This window comes from Dipodomys merriami, unplaced genomic scaffold (assembly GCF_024711535.1).
Source record: "Dipodomys merriami isolate MVZ:Mamm:240054 unplaced genomic scaffold, mDipMer1.0.p SCAF_3, whole genome shotgun sequence".
Taxonomy (NCBI): domain Eukaryota; kingdom Metazoa; phylum Chordata; class Mammalia; order Rodentia; family Heteromyidae; genus Dipodomys; species Dipodomys merriami.
Window position 1 is genome coordinate 90,924,089 of NW_027204492.1, and position 17,240 is coordinate 90,941,328.

General features: G+C 38.4%; 1 protein-coding gene and 1 pseudogene across 1 annotated transcript; one reads left to right on the forward strand and one right to left on the reverse strand.

The window, feature by feature from the left end:
• LOC138839902 (large ribosomal subunit protein uL23-like) overlaps positions 1 to 912 on the reverse strand; it is a 111,219-nt pseudogene extending 110,307 nt beyond the window's left edge.
• A 40-nt stretch (positions 913 to 952) lies between these two features.
• Ppp1r2c (PPP1R2 family member C) lies at positions 953 to 1,414 on the forward strand. The gene has a single exon (XM_070039383.1). It carries the CDS (start codon positions 953 to 955, stop codon positions 1,412 to 1,414), a length of 462 nt encoding a protein of 153 aa, XP_069895484.1.
• Positions 1,415 to 17,240: the final 15,826 nt, after the last annotated feature.

Consider the following 17,240-nt stretch of genomic DNA (forward strand, 5'->3'; position numbering starts at 1 on the left):
AGCACCAGAGGGGTAGGTTGGAATGAATAGTATGAATAATCTGAGAACTCCATCCAGGTTCCTAGTTAATTCAAGTGCTGCTGGGGGAGGGGGCATTCTGTGAGACAGTACCTTTTATACTTTCTTTTTTAGGTATACATTTATAGCCGGGTGTTGTTAGAGCATACCAGTAGTTATTGCTACTCAGGAGGCTCAGATCTGAGTATTACATTTCAAAGCCAGGCCAGGCAGGAAAGTCTACAAGATTTTTATCTCTAATTTGCCTCTAAAACCCAGAAGTGGAGCTGTGGCTCAAATGGTAGAGTGGTAGCTCAGGGACAGTTACCAGTCCCTGAGTTCAAGCTCGAGTACTAGTGTACGCATGCACTTGCGCGTGCACGCACACACACACACACACACACACACACACACACACACACACACACACACACACATCTCAGGCACAGTGCCCAGGACCCTGAGTTCAAGGTCTAGGGCTAGCACATACGTACATAAAAAGTACGTTGTATATAGCGTCTTAGCTTTCCTTTATGCTGACTAGGCATGGAGAAGATACAGAACAATGCTTCCCCTTCTTTGGATTTACTACGAATAGATGCTTCCTAGCTTATTTTGTTACAAAGGAAGAAAATGGCCACCAGAGTGGGCTTTGAGGCGGTGGTTATAGCAGTGACCTAGGAAAAGCCCTTTGCAGTGCAGCGCACGTGACCCTTTGTGACGACACTGGGTGCCTGGTGTCATCAGCAGGCAGTTGGCAGTTTGTGGTCCAGACTTAACAGCCCTTGCTTCTGGCCGGAGCGCAGCAAGCAGCTGCTCTGCAGCCGGATCTTTGTCATCTGCTTCGCTGCCCAATCCTAGTGCGGCCCCTGGCTTCTCAGAAATGTCAGCCTCCTCTGGTTCCCATAGGCCCATCAAGGGGATTCTGAAGAATAAGGTATCATCAATTTCTTCGATGGAGGCTCCAGTTCAGCAACATGGAGAGAAAAATGCCAAGGAAGGACAATGCAAAAAATCCCAGAAGTGGGATGAGGCCAGCATCTTGTCAACATCTTACTGTGATTACAACTTAAAGAAAGTGAACGAGCCAGTGAATCCTTATCTAGAGATGCAAGATGACGGGGAAGATCTAATCAAACCAGATGGAAAGGAAGCCTTGACTCCGGACAAGTTAGCAGAAAAACTAGCCGCCATGAAAACATTTGGGACCTGCTGTCAGAAGAAAGACTCTGAGAACAGCCGAGCACATTCCAACAAACACCTCTTGACCAAAGTAGAGAGACAGCGGCAGTTCGAGATGAGAAGAAAACTGAACTGCAGCGAAGGATTTAACATCCAGTTAGCAAGACAACTGATTCTGGAGGAGCTTCAAGCTGACGTTGAGGAAGATGGAAAACAACACTCTACCACTACTTAATGATGAAAATACTACTATAGAAGAAGCTCCTAAAATAATGAACTGCCCATCAAGTCATCCAACGCCTACAACACCTGAGTTTGCTGCCATCACCACAAACTAATTACCAACATCCTGCCTCTTCTTTAGGTTTTGTGCTTTAAGTACCAAAGTACTTAGGTGTACTTGTTATTGTTCTTCAAAAAATAAATGGTCATCTTAGAGAATCTCAAGACTGATGTGCTTGTGCTTAATTCTTTCCTTTGCAGAAGTTGCTTATGCTAGGGAAAGAAGAGGGATGTGGGTTGTGGTGATGGGAAAATAAGTGAAAGGTGGAAGAGCAAAAGGGAGGTGGGATGCAGGATGGAGTGGAAGGGAAGTTGGTAGGAGGGGAGGAGGAGAGGTGTTGGATGAAGGCATGGAGAGGAGGAAGAGGGAGCTGGTGAAAAGGGTATGGGAAAGGAATGATGGGGGAGGTATGAGGGAGGGGAGATGGTGAGAAGGATGGGCAAGGAGAGATGGTAGGAAAAGGACGGGATGGTTGGAAATGGGGCAAGGAGAGATGGTGGTAGAGGAAGAGAGATAGAGAAAAGGAGGAAGTTGATGGAGAGGTTGGGGGGAGGAGAAGTGGGTAGTAAGAGGTGGGGATTGTTGTTTGACATTGAAATGGTATTTATGAAGGCATCCTAGGGAAGAAGATCTCTATATTAAAAAAAGGGGCAAGAGTTCCAGTTGAGGGTCACAAATCTTTTTGAATGTGAACACATGGTTTTTACATGTCTACAGAGTGGGTGTTAGTTTTCAAGGTGAGGGCTGGTAGAATTTCCTTCTGTCTGAAGGTGAAGATAGAGGGAGCTCAGTGCAATGACTTGTTCTTGCTCAGAAGAGATGTAACCCATCCTTGGCTAGACTTGGGGGAAGGTGCAGAAGAGATAAATGGAAAACTATTAATCCCACACATGGGAGGTAAACAGAGAGATGAGGACACTGAAAGAGTTAACATATTGCAGTGACAACTAGAATAATTTTCTAACAGTTTATGTTCACACTATTGTTTCCCCAATTCAATACTTCAATGATTAAGAAGAAATGTGGGCTGAGAGAAGAAGGATGGAAAAATCCAAAATTTAGCAAGTAATGCAACCTAAAATTGTTTACACAAAAACCAAAGTAGCACTACCATGTTATAACTGGAAAATCCAGTGCATACGCAACAGGATGTAGAAAATACTGAATTCTCCACCAGTGCCCACACTGGTTGAACCTTACCCTGAAGCTACAGTGTGCAGAAGCCTTTAGAGAACTTAGGAATGCAGGCTGCAAAGACCTTGGGGATATTAAAAATTCTGGATGCACATCTTGTTTGAGTGTCTGTGTTAGTGAGTGTATGTGTGGGCACGGTGGGAGGGGGGATGATTGCTTCAGGCATTCTTTCCTACAGCATAAACACAATTCTCTAATATAAGGTTATACATTATTAGCTCCTGAAAAATACAAAGATTTGTTTTTATCATTGTGTAGGCAGAGCATTTTTGCATCACTGAGCCTGCCTATGCATGCTGGGTACTAAATAGCTCATTCTTCCAAGGAGCCTTCCTTTTCTTCATCTTTTTCCCCCTGTTTTAAAGTAGGCTCTTTGAAAGGTGCATATGAACCCGGTTTCCATAGCAATTGCAAGCATCAGTGATAACCCAGAGCTTCGAAGTTATAATGTACAGGCTACCCTATTAATGAGTTTCAAACTGCATTTTCATGAGGCAATGGCTCAGTCAGTGATAGATAAGGTCAGACCCTATCTTCAAACTTTAAATTACATCAGGATAGATCAAAATGCAATGAAGGGAGGAGTGTCCTTTTGGGAAAGTGTGCTGTTAAAGAATATGTTCATTGTGAAAGCAAAAAGTTGCTTTTGTGGTTTGCAATGCCCAGATGGAAAAATTCTAAAACAGAAACAGCTTCTTCTGGATTGTGAATGGCATGTTGTCATTTCTTTGTGCTATTTGTGAGAAAATTTTTCCTATAGTAGGTCAAAGAAAGCACATAACCTATCTTTTACCCCAGGAAAAGATGGTTAATTCTTGCCAGATCCATAGTAACATAAGTTCAATGACAATTTATTAAATTATTTCTTCATGTACTGAGTGCCAAGAATGTGTTTACTTTCAAGGAGCTTCTAGTTTACTGGACAGCTCAGTTATTATACCAGGCCATTTGTACCCTGTTCAAGAGTGTTCTACAAGGGTTCTTGAGGGACATTGGCCATTGGCCAAAGTCTAAGGGCTTCCATTAGACTTGATTTTGAGGATAATATCCAAAATAGAAAATGAATTTAACCACATGAGGATAGATGGACCTGAGAAGACAGAGCTTCCAGATATAATTCCAGATATAGATAAGAGGCCAGGTGACTTGTTCTGGAGGTTTCAAGGTTACCCATAAAGGAGACTGCTTGGGAATTAAAGAGCTAGGACAGCATTCATAATCACACAAAGACAAAAGGAGCCACTGATATTGACCTATTCAGATTTTTTTTAGTGCTGGGGATGGAACCCAGGGCCTTGAGCTTGCTATGCAATTGTTCTATTGAGCTGAAGCTTGAGCTACAGACTTAGTGTTTTTAAGAGATTATTCTGGCTGAAGGTAAGGCCTTCAACCAAACAGGGTGGGGAAGACAAAGCTGATGACAGTAAAAACATGTGACATAGGTTGTAGGAATGTAAAAATGGTAAAATTCCAGGGCAAATGCCTTTACCTTGTATTCAAAGCTGAGTCATACCACTCTGCCAGTCCCAGAGTAGTCATAAAGTGGCTGCATCTGCATCACCCAGAAGCTAGTTAGAAATCCAAATTCTGGAGCCATACCTCAAAGCTACTTAATTCAGTTCTCAGGAATGGGACCCAGCAATCTGCACTTTAATAAGCTTCTCATGGGATTCTGCTGGATGCTCAAGTTGAAGATCCACTGCTCTATAATACAACTTTTTAATTAGCTGAACTCAGCTCTGTGAGATGGATCTCACTATTCCTCTCTGTAATATGCACACAATTTTGCAAAAATTCATCACATTGAACTTCAGGACTGCACACAGATTTACTAAGGAATTTTCACAGGTATGCTGCCACATTGAGTTCACAGGTATACTCAATATTTCCCTATGAAATGATTTCCCTAGTTATTCATCCTTTGCTACCAGTACCCTGTGCTGTTCATTCATTGGTGTAAGGGGCATTCCACTGCCAACACACAATCTCAGGACTTTTCAAAATCTCCAATTTTGCTGAGACTTTTCTTTCTTTTCTATTTTTTTTGTTCCAGTACTAAGTCTTGTACTTAGGGCCTCAAGCTCTTTCTTGGCTTTTTTTTTGCTCAAGGTTGGCACTCTACCACCTAAACCATAGCTCCACTTCTGCATTTTCTCCATTAATTGGAAATAAGAGTCTCTTGGGGGCTGGGAAGGTGGCTCAGTGGCAGAGCGCTTGCCTTGCATGCCTGAGGCCCTGGGTTCGATTCTTCAGTACCACATAAGCAAAAAGAAAAAAAAGCCGGAAGTGGCGCTGTGGCTCAAGTGGTAGAGTGCTAGTCTGGAGCTGAAGTAGCTGAGGGACAGCGCCCAGGCCCAGAGTTCAGGCCCCATGACCGGACACCCCCCCTCAAAAAAAAAAGAGTCTCTTGGATTTGTCTGTCTGGGTTGGCCTTGAATAGTGACCTTCAGATATCAGCCTCCTGAGGAATTAGGATTACAGGTCTGAGCCACCAGCACCCAGTAAATAAGACTATTTCATTTGTTACACTATATGTCTTCCTGTTTTTCCTATGTGCCTTACTCAGTCTTTGACATTCCACATAAATCTTACCTTAAACTCTGTTTTTTGTTTGTTTTGTTCTTTTTGTCAGTCATGGGACTTGAACTCAGGGCCTGGGCACTGTCTCTAAGCTCTTGTGTACAAGGCTAGTGCTTTACCACTTTGATCCACAGCTCCACTTCTGGTTTTCTGGTGCTTAATTGGAAATAAGAGTCTCGTGGGCTTTCCTACCTGAGCTGTCTTTGAACTATAGTTCTCAGATCTCAGCCTCTTGAGTAGATAAGATTACAAGTATGAGCCACCAGCACCCAGCATGTGTGTCCCCATCGTAAACTCTTAACTCACTATTGTGAGTACCTCCTTGGGGAAGCAGAACAGTAATCAACAGTACATGATCTACAGTAAAAAAGATCTGAGTTTGAATCTAGACACTGCCATATATTAGTTGAATCCTATGAGACAAAAGCACTTCACCTGCTTTGTTTCCTCCTAATCACAATGATAATAATAGCTTCTATGGACATTTGTGGGAATGATTGAATGAAAAACTTTTTGTAAAACACATGGCTTCTAGTAAATATTCAGCAAATGGTAAGTATTACTCTTCTTCTCACCTGCACACATTTCCTCTCCATCTGCTAAACTATTGATCATTTCTGCAGGAGTCATGCTAGACATTTCTTGGCTTACCAATCCTGTCTTTGTGGACCTAGATCCTTTTGTGATTAGGAGCTGTGCCCATGTACCTGATATATTCCAGTGCCTTCAACTAAGCAAGTATTATGCAATGGAACTGAGAGTCTGCCCTTGAACATCTCCTCCTCCTGTCTAATTGAATCCTGTAATCTGTTATAATTTACCTACTTCAAAGACAGCTTGTTCTCCGATGCTCATCAAGTTTCACCATCATACACTTTGAGGGGTATGGGTGAAAGGAAGGTAGAAAGGTAATAATGTCATAGGGTAAAGGTTGGGTGGCAGCTGCTCCACTAAGTTTCTCTTTGAGGATGACCTTGGTGTTTACACCATCCCTATGACTCCGCCAAAGCAGGAGATGAAATGGGAAGACAGCCAGCAGGATTTAGATACAAAGTCAATCTACATTTAATTTAAAATACATTGAAACTTCTAGGACACAGTCAAGTTTAGGAAAGAAAAGAATTAATTCTGTCTCATTCACGCCACAGGTAAGAAGTGTGTGCAGTTATTTATAGTAGCACGTGCCACTTTATATTCACAGAGTGTTACTGATTCTGACTTTTTCCTTCTGAATTCCCTTTATTAATTACTACTGACTTCAATTGCAAATTTTTATGAGCCAAAATTTTTAGAGCTAGAAGGAGCTTTGCAGACCCTTTAGGCCAATTGCTTCAACTTATAGTTAAGGTCTTTTGCCTCATAAACAGGAAAAATAAAAGTGTCACCAAAGGCTTTTGAAGTCAAGGTGAGGCTGTTTGTACATAGCTACATGATCTTTCTCATTATATATGGGGACGACAAATCAGATTCAATTGTATTTAGAACTGAGGGAAAACTTTCTGATGGTGTATATCCTTTCTGAGAAGGCCTGATTGACCTCCTAATAGCACCTGACACCCTCTCTCTGGCTAATGTTTTGTCTTCTCTGGCTGTGTAGGGGTACATATTACTCTGGGAACTCTTGAGCATAAAAGTTATGCAGGAGAATAAAAACAATCAGGAGTAAAGTTGGGACACTCCACAACTCCTTAAAACTGAGAGGGAAGCACTCAGGGTGCCCTTACTATTATTTCTCTCCTCTTAGCTTCTTTATTTTTGGGATACAAAACAACTTCTGTTGTAGGGTTAGCATGAGAAGTTGATGAAGAAACACCTGGTCAACATGAGTTATACTTAATATTCCTCTCCTTAGTACTAATTCTGCATGGGCTCCTGCCATCACTCATTGCTTGCTGGTTAACTGCCTTGAAACCCTCATCTCTCAGCTCTCTTCCTCCTCAAGGTTATTTCACCTGATAAAATACATGTGGCTTAATACTCTTACTCTTTTTCTGGGGTATCCCAAACTCCATGTGAGGAAATAAGGGATCTGTCCATTTGGACCCAACTTGTACAATTCTGAAAAGTCATCCCGTGCTCCCTGTAGATCTGGACTTCATCACATCTTAACGTCTTCCTTTGTTCAGGTATATTTTTTCCACTTCTTAATACTGTGTGACTCAAGGGAGCTGTCTTGAATAACTTTTTGTATGCTAAACACCAGCTCCATATCTGCTGTGTAAACAATCTACAAGAGAACTGTAACATCTGAAGTATAAAAGTAATGGGCTAAGAATGTGTCTTGCCTAGCATGCATGAAGCCCTGGGTTTGATTCTTCAGTACCACATAAACAGAAAAAGCCAAAAGTGACACTGTGGCTCAATGGCAGAGTACTAGCCTTGTGCAAAAAAGCTCATGGACAGTGCCAGGGCCCTGAGTTCAAACCCTGGGACTGGCAAAAAAAAAAGAAGTATGAAAGTAGTATGAGCCAGGGTCAAATTCAAATTTCGGTGCTTAGGCCTCAGAGAGAGGCAACCCAAAAGTCACTGTAGCTGCTGATATTTCAGAGTTATAACTGTTTTCTGGCTCATTTTTTGAGAGCACAGACAGCAAGTAAAGAAGGTATGAGCAACCTGAAATAAGCAGAAGATGGAACACTTGTCTGAAGCTTTGCTATACTTCCATGTTCTTTGAGCCTTAGTCTCCTATCCCACTCTCATGGCAAGGGCTTGGGAAGAGCCAAAGCTGACCTTGACTAGCTAGCTCTGTTGAAGCTTTAATCACCCATTTGTTCAGGGCATGTAGTACTGCCTCTTTCATTAACTTTCTTACCATGAAAGTATCAGGATTTTTGGCCTACTAGTTAGACTATTTGACTCTGATCAGTAAAGATTTTCAGTGTGGCCACTGGATGTTGATAATCTCAAGTTCACTTGTCTGCAAATAGGAATCAGATACATTTTTGGTGGTACTGCATGCAGGCTAAGGAGGAGTTCTATCACTTGAGTCATATCACCAGCCTGGTGGTATCAGCTACAGTCTTAAAAATCCAGGTAACACGCTTAAAATGTAGAAACCTATATTACTCACTAGAAAATATAGGTTACCATTATAAGATGGAAGTTGTTCTACATTAACTTTAAATACACTGAAGGCTTATCACAGTTTGAATTCTGTATAAAATTAGTGTATCAAGTCTAAAATGCTAATCTGTGCCCTGCTGGCTCCTTATGATAAGAAAGAAAAAACATTTTAATTTTGTATCTATTTCTTCTATTGTTAAAATTTATCTTCCTCTGTAACATTGGATTTTGGGGAAAATATGATGAAGAAGAATAACAGTAATGTACATATTGTTAGCATTATTTATTTTATATAATATCTTTAACATCTATAGTGTACCCAAACCTGTTTATACCCATTTGGTTTATTCTTGCTACAAATAAAGTTTCTATGCCCTGGAAATATTTAATTCCACAGATCTGAAGCTTCAGAAAGAATATGTGGAAATACTCTGGAGTATGTAAGCATCATGGAAACAGAAGAGAAAAAATAAAGAAATAAAACAACAATAAAAATATTCTAGTATCTTTATCTTCAAATCTTATCTCAGGATCAGACATGGTACTAGCTATTGGTGAAAGATGATATATGCATTGGAAAATCCCTGATCACTCCAGCTACCAGTTGAGTTTCTTTTTATCTTTCTTTTATAACTTTTATCATCTGTGTTGATGAGTTGTCCTAGTGCAGCTCATTTGAAATCCAAAGAAAATCAATGGTATGGATTTTCTTAAATGTAGGCCAAGTAATATCTTACTCTTATGAGCCAAGAATATGAAAGTGAGTACACAGGTTTGATATTATCACTAGTACCTCTTTGTTTAAGTAAGGTCAGTCACATTTCATTGAACTTAGCATTATATATAAAGTTTGTTTATATTGCATTAGGAATGCAAATATGGACCCAGAACTATGGATCAAATCTGGCCCATAGTCTCCCTCATTAACTGGAGTAAGTGTTAGCTTGCTAACTATGACACATTTTGGCAGATATAATAATCAAGTGTTAAGGAAGAAAAGATAAAAGACATTGGATGTCTATTTTAAATAGGTATCTCCCAACTTCCATCTAGAGAATTCACATGGCATCACATCTTGGTTAGTGTTCAAAGAGAGAAGAGAGCCTTTTATGATTATCTCCAACTTAAAAGGTCTTTGAAAACTCTTTAATCTTCTACATTCTAAAACAACATGGGGTGTGAGAAAAGAGCTTGATTTGGTGTCAAAACACATAAACTTGTAACCAAAAACTGTTTCTTACTGAGTCTAACAATGAAGTGGCTGATGCTACATTGCTTTTGTATCTGTAAAAGGGAGTAAGGAGCAGTGATAAAAATACTACTACTACTACCACTACTACTACTAACAATACCTAATATTTCTTGAATATGTGTTTTTTGCTAAATCATTTACTAGGAGTATAAAGATATTATATTTTAGCATGTAATTTTTACCCTTTCAGGGAGTTACTATCTTTATTCCAAGTTTATAAATAGGAAAATCAAGTATAAGGAAAGTTAAATAAGATATAGAACATTAAGATCATTTTCAGCAAGATGCCACTTGAAGACGGATTCTCTCCAGTGTTACAGCATCTAGTATAGCTTGATATATCTACCTTAAAGATTTTATTGAGACTCAATTAATATATATATATGAATTTTTTAAATTATCAACTTTGTAAACATGTGTATACAGATTTTAATTGTGCAGCCTGGGTAGTTTAGTAACAATTAACATTTGCATATCATTATTAAATTTGCATCATGTATAATTTAGTATTAGAATATGCCAACCAGCATTTTAATGTTTAAAATGTCAAGGGACCATGTGGAAACAGAATTTGAGAGATGGAACTGGTACATAAAAATTAGCACAAATAGCCCAGCTCTTTATAGAACTGACTTCAGTAGGCAAGAGTTTATCTAAAGTTCATCCAGGCTCCTTCAGAGTGGTAGATTTGACTTCTTTTTTCCAAACTGTACTAAAATGACATTAAAAACTTATAAAAAGTAATACATTTATAATAGAACAAGAAAAGGATAAAGGGCCGGGGACTTGATCACAAATTTTTTACAAAAATCTTAAAGACAGAACATGAAAGGGCTTATTTTGACAGATGAAACTAGGGTAGGTGCCCCAACTCAAAACACCAAAGAATGCAAATGGGTGAGACTCTGAAGATGGAAGAATCTTGGGCTAGATGTTCTCAGGTATAACGAGTTGGAGTGGTAGTAATGTGGAATTCTGAACAGTTCAGAAAATACTTTCTCCCAGATAGCTATATTGGCATGCCACCCAACAACCTCATCAGGACAGATGCTCTGTACTTTCAAACAGGAAATGTAGTCTATAAAGAAATAGAAAGTTCTGAAGTCCTGTTGTGCTTCTTGGGTACCCTGTAGTAAAGGCCTGCTTGTTTTAACAATAGGAAAGATGTTCAACAAGCCTCCCTTATTTTTGTCTTTTCATCTTCCAAAATAAAGTTCACTCACAACTGCTATGCCTTCCATCTCAGGTAGAGAAAGAAATTGGCATGGCACCAGAGGAAATCAATACAAACTACTTTTTTTCGAAAACCATCCTGTCCTCATACCGGAGTTCAACTGTAGAATTTAAGAAAGGAAAGAAAAGAAAAAGTAGGATTTTTGACTTAATATTTTCAAGCTTTGAATTCATTCTTATTGCAGCGAGGGTCACTTTCAGTAACAGAAAAGAGATGTTATTATTCCAGTAGAAACTGTAGTGTCAAAAAAATCAATAGTATAAGGTATAAATCCTTTGGACTTTTTGGAGACAAAATCACATTTTCCCCATTTTATTAGCATCAATTAGTTGGATAAGACAGTTATATTTGGGCATATCCATACATACATCCAATGTACCTTGATCAGACATATTCCCTAATTTCTTCTTCTTTTCCCCTTTCCTCTCTTCCTAAATCAATCTCAACAAGCTTCATTATTCAAGTTTTGCATGTGTACATAAAGTACTTTAACCATATTCACCATTCTTCACCCTCTTGTTTGTCCTCCCCCTTCCCCTAGTACTCACATCTAGTGAGGGTTTAAGTCCAATAGGATACACTCTATTCATGCTTATAAATGTCACAATGAAACCCATTTGCGCAACTATATACACTAACAAAAATGCTTATTTTAAAAAGTGCAGTCTAGGATTATAGGACATTTGAGGAAACCAACAATGCACAATGAAAGAACCCATTTAATAATTCCTTTGAAAGATCCAAAGGAAAACAAGATAATTTAAGAACTAAAAGTAAGTTAAAAACAAATCTATTTTAAGTCTTTAGAGTTATTCCTAACTGCTTGACTTTAGGCTCATCTTTCTCCTGCTGTTCTAGTGCATGCGACCACACTAGGTCCTGTAGTGATCCCTCTTTCCCATAAACCTGGGGCTGTATGCAACTCCTGGCCTATCGCTTCCTTTCTCATTTGACCTGAACCTCACAGGCCCAAAGCAGGAGCACACAGTTTCCAACTTTAAGAGTCATTGGATGGATGGTTAGTCAAGGAAAGAAGTTTTCTGTTAGAACTACTCACTCTTCACACCCTCTCCATAAGGAATTCTGTTTTCATCCTTATAAGTTCATTCCTGATCCAAAAATGGCCATTTTGTTTAACCTCCTCCTACCAAAACAAAACAAAAAGCATCAGTCTCTAGGGATCATCTTCAGGGTCCCCAAGTGTGCGTTAAGGGTTGGCAAATTATGAACTGGTTTCCAAGAGTTATATTAGGATACAATCAAATACACTGATTTTTTAAATTTTTTTATTGTGAAAATACTGTACAGAGGGGTTACAGTTACATGGGCAAGGTAATGAGTACATTTCTTATCAAGCATTGTTGCCTCCTCCTTTGTTTCCCCTTCCCATCCCTTCCCATCAACAACCCCCCAAGTTGTAAAGTTCATTCGTTTTTCCATATAATGTCTTGTACATCTCATTGTTACAATGGGTCTACCTATTTAAACAATTTGTTTTTTCCCTTCCCCTCCACAAATTATACCAACATCAAATACAGTGAAAATGGGTTTTACCATGGGGGAGGGACATACAAAGCAACAAAGAAATATCTTATAAATATGTTAGAAACAATAGCAAGAAAGAAAAAAAAACATCTAATTCCTTATCTTGAGTTTCATTTCGCCTAACATCAACTTATCTGACTGTTTCTGCTTGTCTCAGACATATACTAGTTATTGCAAATAATGGAAACCACGGGTCCTATGTTTCTTTGGACCTTAATATAATTTTTTTCCAAGACTTTCCAATCAAATGCACTGATTTTTGTCTAGTGTTCCACAAATGCAGAGTGGCGTTATAGCAAACTGTATTTCTCATAGACCCACAATATTTACTCCTTTCCTTCTTAAGAAAACTTTGGTAAATGCTGAGCAAATCAAAATGAAAAATATCTGAGATCAAAGGACAATGGCAACTGTGTCTACTGGGGCTCTTTGTCACAGATGTCATGCTTTTACTGTAGTAGGCCTTTAAATACAAAGAAATGAATTCAGCAAAACAAACACAAACAATGGGAGGAATGTGCAAGCTGTGACATCCATGACATCCTGTACTTACTAGTGGATAATTGCTTGGCTTCTTAACACAGTCTTGAGATGATACATCTCAGGGATTCTAAAGTGTCTCCAGATTATAATCTTGCTAAAAATGCACGTTCTAGCTGGGTGTCAATGGCTCACACTTGTAATCCTAGCTACTCAGGGGGCTGAAATCTGAGGGTTATGGTTCAAAGCCAGTGCAGGAAAGTGAGACAACCTACAATTAACCACCAAAAGTCCAGAAGTGGAGCTGTGGCTCAAATGGTAGAGAGCTAGCCTTGAGTAATAAAGCTAAGGGACAATGCCCAAGTGCTGATTTCAAGCCCTAGTACCAGCACCAAAAATGCAAATTCTAAGAGCCATCTGGGGCTTCCTGAATCAAATATTCTAGGGGTAAGTTCATTAGTGTGTGTTTTCACAAGTCTTCTTGTGATTGTAAAGGTTGCAAACATTTGAAAACCCCAGTTCTGTATTCTACCTTAAAGTATTTTGTAGACTTTATGAAGTTCATACTCTATTAAATGTTGATTCTTCCTTCATGATACAGCAGGAAGAAGCACGAAAGCAATTATTGATCTAGAATTCATATTTCCTTCTGATATTCAAGAAGCAAAATAAGTTGCTTGCCAATGTCTCGCATTTGTAATCTTTGCTATTGAGTAGGCTGATATCTGGAGGGTCAAAGCTTGAAAGTAGCCTGGGCAAAAAAGTCTGTGAGACTCTTACCTTTAATCAGCCAGCAAAATGCCAGACTGGAGATGTGGCTCAAATGGTAGAATTATAGTGGTGAGTGGAAAAAAAACTCAAATGAGAGCAAGAGGCTTTGAGTTCAAGACACAGATTGGGCCAAAAAAGAAAAAAAGAAAGCTATTTCAAACATAATGTCCAACATCCTATGGAGGACAGCTTGCAGAACCAAGTAGCTGGGCTCTAGATGGCATCTAGAGAGAGACAGTTATGGAAGTGGGTCTGAGGAGGTGGGAGAGGGGAGAATGATGTTACCCACTGGGAAGTAGCTCCAGCAAAGAAGACATCTATACATAAGCTGTCTTCAGTAATCTTTTGGCCTCTGTATCTGAGATTAACCGTGATAGACTTGCCAATAATCCTGACAAGTAGGTTCGTCTGTCAGTATTATGATGATGACTAAATTGCACTTTATGAAGACATTTTTTAAAAAGCTGGAAACAAAGCTCAGATTTTCAAGTTTAATGAGAATATCCAGCCAGTTAATGACAGATGGAGGCTATAACTTCACATCTCTCTGTCACCAGAAGTTGTGCTCTTTTTTTGTTATATTGGTTTTTCCAGGATAAGAGTAATGCAATGCTCCCAAAGACTTTAATAGTTGCGGTTAAAAGCTGCTCTGCATTCATCTAGCAGGGTCTGGGTTTTATAGATTTCTGACTGAATGAAAAGTTACTAGAAAGCCCAGTGTTTTGCAATAAATGTGAAGGAAAGTGTGCCATATGTGGGTATACAGGTACCCAATATAGTGTCCATCACCTAATGGGAGAAGTGCCTTACTAGATTTCTCATCCTGTGGAACTCTGAGCATGGGAAAAATTTCCTCCTTGTGCCAGAGTTTTTTATTTTGTTGCGGGTACCAGGGCTTGAACTCAGGGCCTTGTACTTGTTCAGCTTGCTTGCTTACTTGGTTGACATTCTACTACATAATATACCTCTAGCATAGCTTTTAGCTAGTTAATTGGGAATCGAGTTTCATGAACTTTTCTGCCCAGTCTGGCTTCAAATCACAATCCTCCCAGTCTTCGTTTCCTGAATAGCTAAGGTTTTAGGCATGAGTTACTTTTAGCCAAGGTTTTATTGTGCTTATTTGGGCCATAGATTTTCAAGGTGCATACCCAGTTCACCAAGGGAGTGTTGATCAGAATCATCGTAGGGTCAGGAAAGGGAAAGTTTACCAAAATGTTTCTTAAAGTTCAAAGTTTCTGTTGTTTATTTTCCCTTGAAAACAAATTACTGAAATTATCTCCCAACAGAATCTTCTTGGGAATATGTAAATGGTGTATTTTGAAAGCATGTAGCTAGTAAGAACTTAAAAATAAAAATTACAAAGTATTTTGAACTCCTAGAAGAATCTCTAGGCTTGCCCTTAGACTCTTCATATTTCAATGACTTGTACATAGAAGGTACTCAGTTTATGTTCATAGAATAATAAATCTGTCAAGAAGCATCTTCATTGAGATGCTAGAAAGGTTTCTAAACACATAATGGATATTAATAAATGGTTAAGGTACACAAAAAATTCATTAAACTTGAGAAAAGAGTTAGAAGATTAAGATTCATGGACAATCACATCCAGAAAGTTGAGCATCTACTTATCTACCTATCAGAGTTCCAGAAAGATAGAATAAAAAATAGAAGGAAATAACCAAACAAATAATAGAAGAAAGCTTTGCAGAATTCTATAAAAATCATATCAGCAATCTTAAAGAGCAGAATAAAATCCACCAAAGGAAACACAGAAAAGCTTAAATGAGATACATAAGTAAAATTTTATAATCATGATGCTGACAGTATGATCATAAAAGCTTGTAGAATGTGAGAAGACCATGAGGAACGGAAAGATCACTTAATGATACACAGCATTATAAATACTAATTGCTATAAATACTAATTGTCTCAAAGTGGAGAAGGAATATACTTTTTAACATAATACATTTAAGAAAATCATTTACTAGATCTAGCAATCAAATGTACTTTTAGACAGATGAGGACTAAGGAAGTTTAATAACAACCCACATTTCTGAAAAAAATTATTTGAGATAAACCATATTCTCAATTTTCATTTGAGAATGCAGAAAAGTCCAAAATAGAATAGATCAAAGAATAAATAAAATGAGGAAGGCTTGAGAGCCATGGAACCTTGCAATGAAAAGAAGTTGCAGAATGATAATTCTATTTATTTTATAAATTATCTTTAAGTAGTTGTACAAAGGAGTTTCAATTCAATATTGCAGTTTACGGGTACAATGAATCTTAATCAATAACACCCTTTTCAGAATGAGAATTGTATATGAAGCTTCTTGCAAAGGTAAGGAATATCTGGCCCAGAAGCTCTGTCACATGATGGGACAGACATACATACCTCTTATTGGCTGCCTGTAGCCTATTTGCCTATTGATAAACTGTATTGATAAGTTTTCATGACATTCAACTGATCTAATAATAACCAAATGGTCCTTGGTAGAAAATAGGTCCCTTACCCCTGGCGACAATGCTCACAAATATTTGAAGGCTCTATGAATAATTTCTTTAATAATTTGGATTTTATTTTTGATTTTAATATTGAAGTGAGTGATCTTAGTGATTAAGGAAAGACATGCATTGCATTTGTAAATTCGGAAAAATATGACAGTTATGAAGAGTGGAAAATGTTCAAAAAGAACATGGTCAAAATAAGCCAACAAAATCAAATGTGATATAATTTTTGTCATGTGAGGTAATGAAGGCAACAAGGACAGAAGTTTCTTAAGTTTTAAGAGGGTGTTGAGAGCTGTGAAATGATGTTCTAACAAATGTTAGAACATTTTCTCTTATATACAATATTAGAAAATAATGCCCACTAGACTGAAATAGACTTACAACTATAGTATTTCTTTTTCCATCTTTTTGTATTATTGGAGTTTGAACTTAGGGCTTTGCATTTTCTAGACAGTCATTCTACCACTTGAGCCATGTCCCCAGTCCTTTTGGCTTTAGTTAATTTTTAAATAAGGTCTCACTTACTTATTTTTCTGGGCTAGCCTGGACTGTGATCCTCCTATTTGGGTGTTCTACATAGCTTTGATGGCCAAAGTGAACCACCATTCCCAGTTTTAAAACTTTTTATTGTCATAAAAGGTGATGTATCAAGGGGTTATACTTACATAAGACAGGTAAAGAGCACATTTCCTGTTCAACAATGTCACCCCTTCCTTCACACTTACCCAATTTTTCTCTCTTATCCCCAACCACAAGTTACATATGTCATTTTCAAAATAATATCTAGTGAATAACACTATTGCATTGGTTCAGTCCCCACCCCCCATTTCTGTTCCTGCCCTCTTATGCCCCCTAAAACAGATAAACAGATAAGACAAAAAGAAAAGAAAACTTTGTTTCAATTTCCTGGAATTCATTTTGATAAATATTATTTCATATGATCAGAGGCATATACTCAGTTTTTATTAGTTGAGATGAGAGCTTGTAAACTATTTGTCAGCTTTTTATTGTCAAGCTGATGTACAGAGGGGTTTCAGTTACATCAGTAAGGTAATGAGTACATTTCTTGTCAACCTTGTTACCCCTTCCCTCAATTTTCTCCTACTTTTCCACTCCCCAACTGCCCCCCAATTTGTACAGATCATTTT

Coding starts and splice junctions, on each gene's coding strand:
- Ppp1r2c (XM_070039383.1), top strand. CDS start 953: ATGGAGGCTCCAGTTCAGCAACATGGAGAGAAAAATGCCAAGGAAGGA.